Source organism: Phyllopteryx taeniolatus, chromosome 2, assembly GCF_024500385.1.
Source record: "Phyllopteryx taeniolatus isolate TA_2022b chromosome 2, UOR_Ptae_1.2, whole genome shotgun sequence".
NCBI lineage: Eukaryota > Metazoa > Chordata > Actinopteri > Syngnathiformes > Syngnathidae > Phyllopteryx > Phyllopteryx taeniolatus.
In genome coordinates this window covers 20,607,363-20,620,586 of record NC_084503.1, presented here as the reverse complement: position 1 = coordinate 20,620,586, position 13,224 = coordinate 20,607,363, and the positions used below count along the sequence as shown (strand labels likewise).

Sequence of the window (13,224 nt, the reverse complement as noted above, 5' to 3'; positions counted from 1 at the left end):
AATTTTTCTACTCTCCCTGCTCAAGCCAGTCCCATGCTTTTATTTATTTTTTTTGTCCTGTTCAACTGTTTAGTCAAGCATAAAGGAGGATCTGTAACCGTTTTATGCCGGAACAGTTTTACTGTGCCAAGGTGGAGTTTTTAAACTGCCACTGAGGTTCTTTGTATTCTGATAGATTTTTATTGAAAATTTCAGTTGGACAGAGGAAAGTTTTAAAGGGGAGTGACAGATAAAACAAAAGGGAAAAACAGTGAAAAGATAACTAAATAATGTAGGAAGAGAAGACAACAAAAGACAGGAAGAAAGACTGTAAGAAAGATGAGGAAAGTATATCATGTTGACTGCAATATAGCAGTCCCATGCTATTACGTATTCAAAGCCCACGGGCAGGGAGTTTGACACATACAGCTATCATCTATTCTACAGTAGGCCCTTGCATGAATGTACTTTGGGAGAACAGTTCTGAGGTTACTGTGTTTAAAATCTCCTTCTGCAAAAAAACAAAAAACAAACATGGTGTCTTGGAGTGCAGTGTTGCGTTTATCTATGATGGGATGTGGGATATAAACAGCCAGCATCAACAAAGCACTGAACTCCCTTGGTAAATAAAAAGGTCTCAAGCAGTATTTCTCTTATCACTTGAACGTCGGAACACCATCACCATGTTAATCTAGTCCAGTGATTTCCAACCTTTATGGCGCCAAGGCACATATTTTACAATTTAAAAATCTCACGGCACACCAACAATTTTACACCACCTGATAACTTCCCAATTAAATTATAATGAAAATATAATGGGTAATTATGGGTAAAAAAAACAAAACATGTAAACAGAAGAGAACCGAAAATGACGGACGTGATGACATCGCACAGTGCCCGGATGTTCGAATTCGCGATTGATGATTCCATTATGATATAATCACGGGAATGTTGTTAAAAATATAAAGTAGTTACTAAGCATTTGAAAATAAGACTTGAACAAACCTGCTCCGTGTAACAAGACTTGAGGCGTCTTGAAAAGAGCGTCCAGAAGTTGACGTTGTCGCTCGTTCTCCTCTTTTGTTCAACAAAGTTCCTCCTCGTAATCCTCTTTCACGCTTTTTGCACACATTATCACACGATTATCACAGCACTTTACACTCACTCTTTATCTCTGCTTAGCGATGTGTTGCTAACAAACGGGTCTCTTTGTTTGCAGCTAGCAAGCTAAGCTAGGGTGAGAAGCTTCAAAGTACATTGAGACGAGTTTATCCGTACACGAAGATTTATTTAATGATGCTTTACTCTAGTGAAATAGTGATGGCATGTTCAGTGCCGAGGATTAAGTCCGTTCAGTACTAATTCCGAGAGAATTATTAAGTGAAGCTCATGCGGTAACAAAAAAAAAACGTATACGGAAGTAGAGTGCAGCAGAAATTGTACGGCAACGCCACTTAGACAAAAATCTGTCAAGGTCACGTACTTCTTGGCGACAAAAGAAAAAATACACAGCAGCGTTGAACAGCGGGTAAAAACATGACACTGTCAATGGGCCCTGACCATTTGGTGACCCCCGCCCCCGGCTGTCAATACGGGCCCAACGCCCCCTCGGACGTATATTTCTTGACGTTATGCTGCGTTCCTGTTACCTCGGAAGTGGGAAGTCGGGGTCTGGAATTACGTCACTGCCGAGTTACTAGCGTTCCATTTACCAAGTCGGAAAACAAGAAGGCGACCTCCAGTAAACTATCTCAGAATCAGAATCATCTTTCTCTTTCTTTCTTGGGTTAAGTTTAAAATGTTATTGTGTCATATTCTTTACAGGAATACGTTTCCTCTCTTGTCTAGAATAATCGCAATGGTGCAGCATACACAGCGAATTGAAGACTGGAACAGATTGGGAGATCATGCTGGGTGCTAACCAAAACAGATTACGTGAGCTCTCTCTATTACCTTGTAATCCTCTATAACCATTACTTTATGGAACGTCAATATGGTACTATAGTAATATCAGTAAGAAATATTCATGTGTACACATCCTTATTCCTATATACGCTAATATAATAATAATAATAAAAAAAGATATCAGTTACAGCGGTATCTTGGATTTTAATGGAAAGAAAACTACCGGAAACAAAACAAAAACAACTATAAGAACACCTAGATAATATACATATAAATGTATTAATTGTCCCATTTAATGATTTATATTTATACAACTTCATATTTTGGAATGATCATTTGTATTTATTTTTAAACTGGTTGATGTTTGCACATGGTTTCAGCTCCACACTCATCTGTTCCTTAGTCTCACTCCGTTATTTAACATGCAGAATTTGTTTATTGAGGTTCTGCATTTTTGAATAAACTTTGGCTTATCTCTTAATTTATACTCCCTCTTTTTCTTGAAACATTTTCAGGATGAAGTGCAAGTGGAGGCGCCTACAAGCTCTGCAGAACAGCCGGATCGATGCATGGGTGCCACCCAGATCTGTCAGGAGCACCCAAATGGATGCCCAAGACAGGCAGATGAAAATGAGTAGAGGACACACTGCAAATGTCACAAGGCCATGTTATGAAATGATCCTGCTCTTTCTTAAAATGTTCATACTGTAAATAGGTATCAATAATGCACTGTCGTCATTACTTTTTTCTGCCAATATATGTTTTACTCAATTTTTTTTATTTACTCCAATGACTCCAAGTAGAAATGTAATAGTTTAATAAAAAATATTTAAAAAACACAACAAAGATGCAAAATTGGCAAAACAGTGTTTTTCTCTGTAGTAAGGTAGTGAACATTGTGCCGAAGTGTAAACATAAGATGTAAACTATAAGAAAAGTGTTATCAATTTAACTCTTACAGTTGATCTATCAGTCCACCCATCAGGGCCTCAAACCCAGTTGAGCCTCTCGGATGAATTGGAGGGCGTCATCTTTTTCCGGCCGACACTTATGAGGCCGTGTTGGTGTTGGTGTTGGTGACCTTCAGGTGCTCACCTGAAGGTCTGAGCTTTTCTCGTCTTCTTACTTCCACCCTCGCTGACTGGCCAACCTCAGGAAAGACAATATCATGATGCCCTCAGGTCAATAAGGAACAGCGTCTGGTCCCTATTGAAGCCTTTATTTGCAACTATGGTGGGAGATGGTGAAGGGATGCAGGGAGCATTCTCCTCCAAGCTCTCTACAAGACAAATTAATAATTGGCTGTCAAACATTGTATTATAGACATCACTTTTGTTTTTCTAACCTGTTGCGATGTGCTTGTCATCAGCCATCACCAGCTTCGCCACAGTGGTGCATGCAGTCGTGCTGATGTACAACCGCAATTCCAATGAAGTTGGGACGTTGTGTTAAACATACATAAAAACAGAATACAATGATTTGCAAATCATGTTCAACCTATATTTAATTGAATACAGTACAAAGACAAGATATTTAATGTTCAAACTGATAAACCTTATTGTTTTTAGCAAATAATCATTAATTAAGAATTTTATGGCCGCAACACGTTCAAAAAAAGCTGGGACAGGGTCATGTTTACCACTGTGTTACATCACCTTTTCTTTTAAGAACATTCAATAAACGTTTGGGAACTGAGGACAGTAATTGTTGAAGCTTTGTAGGTGGAATTCTTTCCCATTCTTGCTTGATGTAAAGCTTCAGCTGTTCAACAGTCCGGGGTCTCCGTTGCTGTATTTTACGCATCATAATGCGGCAAACAGTTTCAATGGGAGACAGGTCTGGACTGCAGGCAGGCCAGTCTAGTACCCGCACTCTTTTACTACAAAGCCACGCTGTTGTAACACGTGCAGAATGTGGTTTGGCATTGTCTTACTGAAATAAGTAGGGGCGTCCATGAAAAAGACGTTGCTTGGATGGCAGCATATGTTTCTCCAAAACCTGTATGTACCTTTCAGCTTTAATGGTGCCTTCACAGATGTGCAAGTTACCCATGCCATTGGCACTAACACAGCCCCATACCATCACAGATGCTGGCTTTTGAACTTTACGTCCATAACAGTCCGGATGGTTCTTTTCCTCTTTGGCCCAGAGGACAAGACGTCCATAATTTCCAAAAACAATTTGAAATGTGGACTTGTCAGACCACAGAACACTTTTCCACCTTGCATCAGTCCATCTCTGATGAGCTCGGGGCCAGAGAAGCCGGCAGCGTTTCTGGGTGTTGTTGATAAATCGCTTTTGCTTTGCATAGTCGAGTTTCAAGTTGCACTTAACGGATGTAGCACTGTATTTACTGACATTGGTTTTCTGAAGTGTTCCCTAGCCCATGTGGTGATATCATTTACACATTGATGTCGGTTTTTGATGCAGTGCCGCCTGAGGGATCGAAGGTCACGGGCATTCAATGTTGGTTTTCGGCCTTGCCGCTTACATGCAGTGATTTCTCCAGATTCTCTGAACCTTTTGATGATATTATGGACCGTAGATGATGAAATCCCTAAATTCCTTGCAATTGTACATTGAGGAACATTGTCCTTAAACTGTTCGACTATTTTCTCACACACTTGTTCACAAAGAGGTGAACTCCGCCTTATCTTTGCTTGTGAATGACTGAGCAATTCAGGGAAGCTCCTTTTATACACAATCATGGCACGCACCTGTTCCCAATTAGCCTGTTCACCTGTGGGATGTTCCAAACAGGGGTTTGCTGAGAATTCCTCAACTTTCTCAGCCTTTTTTTCCACCTGTCCCAGCTTTTTTGGAACGTGTTGCAGCCATAAAATTTAAAGTTAATGATTATTTGCTAAAAACAATAAAGTTGATCAGTTTGAACATTAAATAACTTGTCTTTGTAGTGTATTCAATTAAATATAGGTTGAACATGATTTGCAAATCATTGTATTCTGTTTTTATTTGTTTAACACGTCCCAACTTCATTGGAATTGGGGTTGTAGTTCGTAGCTGCTGAGTATTCTCTCGAACATACGGGCCAGGAAAAATTGTCCTCCTGTGTGGATCCAAATACAGGCCAGCGCTGATGTTCACATGGACTGGAGAGGACACACCATGTAATTCACGACAATGTACTATTGTGATGTTACCTTGGGACTTTGCAGGGATCAGTATTTGGCTCTTTATTGTTCAGTGTCTATATGCTATCATTTGGACATCCATCCATTTTCCATGCCGCTTATCCTCACTAGGGTCACGGGCGTGCTGGAGCCTATCCCAGCTGACTCTGGGCGAGAGGCAGGGTACACCCTGGATTGGGCGCCAGCCAATTGCAGAGAACATATATACAAACATCCATCCATCCGTCCATTTTCTGAGCCACTTATCCTCACAAGGGTCACGGGAGTACTGGAGCCTATCCCAGCTATCATCGGGCAGGAGTCGGGCTACACCCTGAACTGGTTGCCAGCCAATCGCAGGGCAAATATAAACAAACAACCATTCACACTCACATTCACACCTAAGGGCAATTTAGAGTCTTCAATTAACCTACCATGCATGTTTTTGGGATGTGGGAGGAAACCGGAGTGCCCGGAGAAAACCCAGAACCTGCAAACTCCGCACAAGCAAGGATGGATTTGAACCTGGGTCCTCATAACTGTGAGGCAGATTTGCTAAAGATGACATTGGCTTTCACTGTTGATGGTACTTAACTTTAGAACCTTTTAAATCTTTTGAACTATTTAACCCATGCAAATGCTATAATCTGGAGGTGTGTCTCGTTGAGATTCCAAAATGGCTGTTCAGTAAACTCTGTCTTAACCCTGAAGTGCTGATTATTGGTTCTGCCAGACACAAGCACCTGTTGAAGGGCACTACTGTTTTGCTAAAATACCATTACCCAAAGTGACTCAGGAAAAAAAGTTATATTTGAATTAACTGTAACTTCAACTGCATGTCAATATGACAAGAACTGAGTTTATTATTCTTCGCAATTTTGCTAAAACGGCTCATTCTATCCATGAGTGACGTAGATACCATAGTTCATAGATTTGTTACAGCTCGCCTTAACTATCCTACTACTGGTCTACCCATAGTCTAGTTTTAAAGATTGCAATTAGTACAAAAAGTTGCAACAAGAAAAGTTTCATATTACCCCTAAAATGCCCACCTTGCATTGACTCCTGGTCCACTTTTGATGTGATTTTTGCTATTTACATGGCTTAGCGCTTTTTCATCATGCTGACTTAAGAGGTGCCTTCTGTTTGATGTTGAGCATAATGCTCACAACATGATGATGACTCTTGAGAGATAAAAAGAAGTAATCAGGTTCTAAAGCATTCTCTGTTCGCGCTCCAGTACTGTGGAATGCCGTACCTGCGCGCAACTGCCTCTGTAGAAACATTTAAATCTCAAAAGACTTATTTCTGCACTCTGGCATTTGATTAAACCACACTTATGCAAATAGTGTGTTGCCCTGCCTCACCCCCCAACATCTGGATTTTTTACCTGTCTATCAGCCGCTCTTGTCAAGGTCCGGAAGAAAACTAAAAACTGTTCTCCTTAGAGGAAAGCAAATTGTTTAGGATGTTCAGGAACAAGGTAGGGAAAACTAGCTAGCTAGCTAGCTAAAACTTAAATCGAAAACTGCATAAACTATTTTTCTGCCAGTCCACTGTACAAAACCATTGACACCAGAGACAGACACTGAACACTGTGTGAATACGGGTTTTTTTTAAATTCAGGATCACATATACACTTTTTTTCAGGTTACCAGCATAACCAGTAAAACTAGATCAGTTAGTTAAATAGTCAGTTTCTTCAGTCTACTTTTAAGTCTTGCAGCTTCACTGACTGCTGCTCTTTTCACCAGCACACTTATGTCTTTTAACATGATACTTGACATAGAATTTTTTCTCACACACACTGCAACTGAACGGTCTCTCACCAGTGTGTATTCTTGTATGTGATGTTAAATTCTGCTTTTGAGAAAATCTTTGGCCACAGACTAAGCAGCAAAATGGTCTCTCACCAGTGTGTGTTCTTGTGTGTTGAATCAATCCTGTATGATACCGAAAACTTATGTTACAGACTGAGCAAGTAAAAGGTTTTTCTCCAGTGTGTGTTCTTGTGTGTGATCTTAAATTTCCTTTTACAGAGAACCTCTTACCGCAAACTGAGCACACAAATGGTTTCTCCCCAGTGTGTATTCGTGTGTGTGTTCTTAAACTTGAACGATTCCCGAAACTTATATTGCAGACAGCGCAGGTAAAAGGTTTATCGCCAGTGTGCGTTCTTGTGTGCTTAATTAAACTTCCCTTTTGTGTGAATCTTTTACCACAAACCGAGCACACAAAAGGTTTCTCCCCACTATGTTTTCGTGTGTGTTCAACCAATCCTGATCTATGAGTAAAACGTAAGGCACAGACTGAGCAGGCAAAAGGTTTCTCTACTGTGTGTGTTCTCATGTGCCGTTTCAAATTATGCCTGGCAGCAAAGGTTTTCCCACATTGAGAACACTTCAACTGTTTGTCGTCAGTGTGACATGTCACATCACCTTTAGAGTGTTCATCATCAGTGTCAGGAGAGTTTGACACTGTGTCCTCCCTATCTGATAGTACAGCTAAGAGGCTGCCTGTTTGGGATCCTCTGCAGTGGTCTCCATCATCTTCTGTTGGCATGTATTGACTGGAAGTGCTGATCGGAAGTTCAGCCTTTCTGTTCTTCTCCCTTAACCCTTTGTCCCCATCCTCTTCACTCTTTACAGGAACAATGGTAAACTGCAAATTGGTGATATGATCCTCTTCTTCCTCTTTAACATGGGTGTACTCTGGCTCCTCTTCCTCTTTAATGTGGGAGAGCGCTGGCTCCTGCTGCGCTTGGTGAAGATCTTTACTGACATCTGCAGGACACAAGAAGACCAACACAGATGATGTTGTGAAGTCAAGCTTTATCTTTAGTAAAGTCACATGTTGTGATGCATTATTCTTTAGACGTTTTTTGACAATGGAAAAGAACATTATGAGATTCAAGAATTCTAAATCTCAGCTCTCTCCAACTCAACTGCCAGGTTTTTTTTTTTTTTTTTTTTGCAGACTTTCTGGAGACATTATTGTCACTTCTCCTTGATCTTCTTCACTGTTAACTTCCCTTAGCCGGTAAACCACAAATGTCTGAGTAGGAATTGCTTTATAAATTCCCTATTTAGAGGAGCTTTTGGTTAGGTTGATAATTTTACATTTAAGACAGAGCTATAATATATGGAATTACTCATCAGACTGAACATTGACCATTACCCAGTAAATAAATAGCATTTTTATCTAAAACATTATATCTTAATTCTACATAACAAAGACACAATATATTTCATCACACACCAGTGTTGTCGCTGCTCGTCATCTCCGTAGTCTTCTGTCCACTCTAACTGATTGCTTGGATTATATGTACAGTACTGCATTGAATAGGATTAGGGCTGCAACTAACAATGATTATTTTTTATTTTTTTTCAATAAATCGATGAATTGGGTTTTAAAAAACTTTTTAAATTGTCCATCACTTTATTTAAAAAAACAGGACATTATTTCAAATTGATAGCACAGAAAATGCACAAACATAAATCAATTATGATTCAGTTACTGGTTTGGTCCATAACATCGGAAAATAGACAAAACTGTTTACTTTCCAAAGTAAAAAATAAATACATTTTTCTTATTTTGATGAATCACAAAGATAATCATTCTGCTTCATGATTTAATTCTTTATTATTATAGTAAATAGAATTATTCATATTTACTGTTGAATTTCTGAACATTTGAACAATTTTTAGTTAAACAAGGTCACTAAGCGATTAATAAATTATCAAAAATCATTATGGATTAATTTGATAAATGATTAGTTGTCGATTAATTGTTGCACCTCTAATAAGGATTTAAGCTTTGTCATCCTTAAAATAATGTGTAAAATATTAGCACAACCTTGTGACATCATTCGTTATCAACATAAATTATTTGAATCACAACAATTTTAGCCAATTTTTACGTAACCTTCATTGACACATGGTCTCCTTTGTGAGTCTGTCAAACACACAGTGAAGCCCACTTCAACTTCCCAGCCCAGCAAATTTCTCTTACCTATTCTTCTACATTCAGAGTCTGTTCTGTGTGGGTTCCTTGTTTTCCAGTGAGACATGGTCAACAATAAAGTTCTGGATGGCATAAGGATGGAAAAGCCTTATACAGTATATGGTCATTACCAAGTTGAGCCGAGCCACAGACTCTGTGGTTGTGTTGTGAAGAGAAATGATAGCCAGTCGAGATGCTCGCTGAGGCCTGCTTGATAGGGGTGTCCCGATCCGATCTTTGAGATCGGAAATCGGTCCCATGTCAGCAAAACAAAACGAGTATCGGATCGGACTGGATCTAAAATAGCCGATTTGATCACTCTTATACAAGCAGTCCATTCCATGATCCAGGCCAGCACTTCTATACAGCAGCGCCCGGACGTCATGCAGAGCCCACCTGATCACAACAACAGATTTGCTAAGGTGCTAACATAGTAGCAAGCACTAAGAGTGAATGTTGCTTCCTTAAAGTCGTTTATTGACACTCCAGTTCACTATAAACCTAAACAGACATAAAAGAATTACACCTATTGAATGTTCATAGATGAAACAGACTTAGTTTCTTTTTTCCCTTTTGGTCACAAAAATTGCTAGCTCAAAGGTAACACACAATGAATGAAAAACACCATTAACGAGGTAACGAAAATTTCCATCGAACTCGCAGCACTTATATCTCTCAAAATAATGAATATCGGTACACAAACGCTATCTAAACACATACAAACAGGCAATATAACAATACTCTCTGGCATAAATTCTTCCTACTCTGTGAAAAACGAGTTATAACAACAATATTCATCGTGACTTCTACTTTCTTTGTTACTGCAAGTGTGTATCTCATTGACTCTCACAAGTCAGTCTTGGTACTATGTCCAACATGGTTGTGTGTGGTGTGCTCGGTTGGTCATCTCTGGTACACCAGTTAGAACACACATAGCCATTTTTCGTCACATTTTAAAAATTGTTTATGAATGGATGTTAAAAATCTGTATGTGCATACCCTGCTTTAGGGAGGTAGGCAGTAAGCACTGAGTTAATAGTCCAGCAGGCCCAACTGATCATTAATACAGAAACATACATTGGGTCCGGAAAGTATTCAGACCCCCTGAATTTTTCACTCTTTGTTATATTGCGGCCATTTGCTAAAATCATTTAAGTTCTTTTCCCCCTCATTAATGGACACACAGCAACCCATATTGACAGGGAAAAAAACCGAATTGTTGAAATTTTAGCAGATTTATGAAAAAAGGAAAACTGAAATATCACACAGTCATGAGTATTCAGACCCTTTGCTCAGTATTTAGTAGAAGCACCATTTTGAGCTAATACAGCCATGAGTCTTTTTGGGAATGATGCAACAAGTTTTTCACACCTGGATTTGGGGATCCTCTGCCATTCCTCCTTGCAGATCCTCTCCAGTTCTGTCAGGTTAGATGGTGAACGTTGGTAAACAGCCATTTTCGGGTCTCTCCAGAGATGCTCAATTGGGTTTAAGTCAGGCCTCTGGCTGGGCCATTCAAGAATAGTCACAGTTGTTCTGAAGCCACTCCTTCATTATAGCTGTGTGCTTAGGGTCATTGTCTTGTGGGAAGGTGAACCTACGGCCCAGTCTGAGGACCTGAGCACTCTGGAGAAGGTTTTCGTCCAGGATATCCCTGTACTTGGCCGCATTCATCTTTCCTTCAATTTCAACCAGTCAGCCTGTCCCTGCAGCGGAACCCTTATATAGACAGGTGTGTGGCTTTCCTAATCAAATCCAATCAGTATAATCAAACACAGCTGGACTCCAATGAAGGTGTAGAACCATTTTAAGGATGATCAGAAGAAATGGACAGCACCCAAGTTAAATATATGAGTGTCACAACAAAGGGTCTGAATACTTATGGCTGTGTGATATTTCAGTTTTTCTTTTTTAATAAATCTGCAAATATTTCAACAATTCCATTTTTTGTCAATATGGGGTGCTGTGTGTACATTAATGAGGGACGAAATTAACAAATGATTTTAACAAATGGCTGCAATATAACAAAGAGTGAAAAATGTAAGGGTGTCTGAATACCTTCCGTACCAACTGTAAGTCGAGTAAATACCCTGCTCTATCACAGATTTTTCTGTGAACATCTACCTCGCTGACGCAATGGATTCCGACAAAACTTTAAAGCTGAAGGTGTACAGGGATGATTGCACAATGGCAACGTGTCTTCAAATTATACGAAAGGCGCTGAAGGAGACTTCAAATTGTTGTTTGAAAAAGTTGTGGCCAGAATGTGTCCACGACTGCAAAGGGTTCTCTTCTGACGAAATTCGTCATTCGGCAGTAGACAAGGCAGTCAAGGAAGTTTCAATGTGAAAATAGCATTATTACATACTGTATGTACAGTATTCCATTTATATTATGACTGATTGCTCAAATATGTTTACTGTGTGTTTAAAATGAATGATGTTTTGATACATTTGAATGTGTTAAAAGCGAGAGGCGGGGTACATCCTGGACTTCTCTCTAACCAATCGCACGGCACATGTAGACAAACAACCATTCACACTTCACTGAACTTAAACTGATGTTTGGGGAGAGAAGCAGGGTGCACCCTAGACTGATCACCATTCAATTTTAGGGTACATACGACAAACAATGTACTGGTCTCCAGAAAACATCTGGGTACATACGTACGCACAACAACGAATCACACTTTAGAGTGTTAAATTAACCTTAACTGACTTTTGGCGAGCCGGCACGGTGCACGACTGGTAAGTACATCTGCCTCACAGTTCTGGGGACCAGGGTTCAAATCTCAGCCCTGCCTGTGTGGAGTTAGCATGTTCTCCCCGTGCCTACGTGGGTTTTCTCCGGGCACTCCGGTTTCCTCCCACATCCCAAAAACATGCATGGTAGGTTGATTGAAGTCTCTAAATTGCCCGTAGGTGTGAAGTTGAGCGCGAATGGTTGTTTGTTTTATGTGCCCTGAGATTGGCTGGCGACCGGTTCTGGGTGTACCCCGCCTCCTGCCCGAAGATAGCTGGCATAGGCTCCAGCACACCAGCGACCTTAGTGAGGATAAGCGGTACAGAAAATGGATGGATGGATAGATGGATGAATTGTTGGCGAGAGAGGCGAGGTACATTCGCTGGGCATATAGAGATAAAGAGAGATAAGAAAACCCACGCTGGCAACTTCCCACGGGTGGAACGCGCAAACTCACACAGGGAGGCCGGAGCCGAGATTGGAACCCAACCTCCGAACTGTGCGGCAGACATGCTAACCACTAGACCAGCTGCAATATCGTTAAATAAAATACAATAAACATGTGAAAGAAAGAAGTGGCGAAGATGAACAAACCTGCTCCTTGGAATTGCTCTTGGGGCTTCTTGAAAACAGCGTCCAGTAGTTGACGTTGTCGCTCGTTCTCCTGTTTTGTTCGAGAAAGTTCCTCCTCGTACTCTGCTATCGTTCCTTTAAACACGACGAATATTTCTTCCACGGCCGCACTTAGTCGCTGATTCAGCAACTCTCTCAGGATGTCTACTTTACACATTTTCACACGATAATGACAACACTTTACACTCGCACTTGATCTCTGCTCGGCGACGCGTTGATCACTTCCACGTTGCTTTTTTAGCAGCTAGCGAGCTAAGCTAAGCTATCTCTTAGAAGCTTCAACGTGCGCCACCGAGACGAGTGTACGATGTTGTTGATGATGATGTTTTATCCAGTAAAGTAGTGATGTGACGTCCTATTTCGAGACTTCAGTACGTTTAGTAGTTATCCAGGAAGACGTATTTAGTGAAACAGCTGGTCGAGTCAACAACGTTTCGGGCATTCGCAAATGACGTCACGTTCGCAGCCTCGCTCCGCCCACAGCCTGGTGGATCTCATTATCTTCTCTTTATATTTACCCTTTCGGTTGTGCTTGATCCTCGCTCCTGTCTTTACATGTTGCGCCTCCCACCAGCGATCCCATCGAGGAGTCGAGGGGAGCGAGAGGGTCAAAGGTCTGCAGGAATGAGACGTTGGCTGTGTCCGAAATCACTCCCTAACCACAATGTAGTTCACTTGATATGCTGTGTCCGAAATCGTTAACTCACTCAGTAACTACTCCCCATGTAGGGTTGCATTTTATAGTGGACTATATAGTGAGCTCATTCATAACGGCTTTCTGACACGACACGGCGCTCTGGTAATGACGTCACAGCTGTCGCACAATAACAAA

The 13,224-nt window shown here is 40.7% G+C and overlaps 3 protein-coding genes and 1 long non-coding RNA gene across 9 annotated transcripts in view; 1 reads left to right on the top strand and 3 right to left on the bottom strand.

Moving 5' to 3' along the window:
* Window positions 1-1,117, bottom strand: part of LOC133473138 (solute carrier organic anion transporter family member 3A1-like) — a 52,154-nt gene extending 51,037 nt beyond the window's left edge. The window contains exon 1 of the mRNA XM_061764748.1: window positions 985-1,117. The gene's annotated coding sequence lies outside the window, so the exon portion shown is untranslated. The remainder of the gene's footprint in view (window positions 1-984) is intronic.
* Window positions 1-1,126, bottom strand: part of LOC133473199 (gastrula zinc finger protein XlCGF52.1-like) — a 9,672-nt gene extending 8,546 nt beyond the window's left edge. Inside the window, exon 1 of the mRNA XM_061764764.1 lies at window positions 985-1,126. The gene's annotated coding sequence lies outside the window, so the exon portion shown is untranslated. The remainder of the gene's footprint in view (window positions 1-984) is intronic.
* Window positions 1,127-1,581: 455 nt separating this feature from the next.
* On the top strand, window positions 1,582-2,655 carry LOC133473351 (uncharacterized). 2 transcript variants are annotated; one of them, XR_009787044.1, is made up of 3 exons: window positions 1,582-1,720; window positions 1,804-1,914; window positions 2,400-2,655. It is a non-coding gene; the product is annotated as an uncharacterized LOC133473351 (long non-coding RNA). The 2 variants fall into 2 exon arrangements; XR_009787043.1 differs by lacking the exon at window positions 1,582-1,720 and having other exon boundaries at window positions 1,775-1,914.
* Window positions 2,656-2,684: 29 nt separating this feature from the next.
* Window positions 2,685-13,198, bottom strand: LOC133473210 (gastrula zinc finger protein XlCGF7.1-like). Of its 5 annotated transcripts, XM_061764800.1 has the most exons (4): window positions 12,354-12,904; window positions 7,454-7,798; window positions 3,230-3,291; window positions 2,685-3,163 (listed from the first exon to the last, which is right to left on the bottom strand). In XM_061764800.1, the coding sequence occupies exons 1-3, from the start codon at window positions 12,547-12,549 to the stop codon at window positions 3,257-3,259; spliced, it is 576 nt and encodes a 191-aa protein (XP_061620784.1). In that variant the 5' UTR covers window positions 12,550-12,904; the 3' UTR covers window positions 2,685-3,163; window positions 3,230-3,256. The 5 variants fall into 5 exon arrangements, with proteins under 5 accessions (XP_061620784.1, XP_061620775.1, XP_061620767.1 ...); XM_061764791.1 differs by lacking the exon at window positions 3,230-3,291; XM_061764783.1 differs by lacking the exons at window positions 2,685-3,163; window positions 3,230-3,291 and adding an exon at window positions 3,299-4,994.
* Between the last annotated feature and the right edge of the window lie 26 nt (window positions 13,199-13,224).

What these genes read in the sequence shown, in the direction of transcription:
- LOC133473210 (XM_061764768.1), bottom strand. Translation starts at nt 12,549, where the DNA reads ATGTGTAAAGTAGACATCCTGAGAGAGTTGCTGAATCAGCGACTAAGT. An exon ending in AGAGCAATTCCAAGGAGCAG is followed by an intron (nt 7,799 to 12,353) that starts GTTTGTTCATCT and finishes TGTGTCCTGCAG; the next exon opens with ATGTCAGTAAAGATCTTCAC.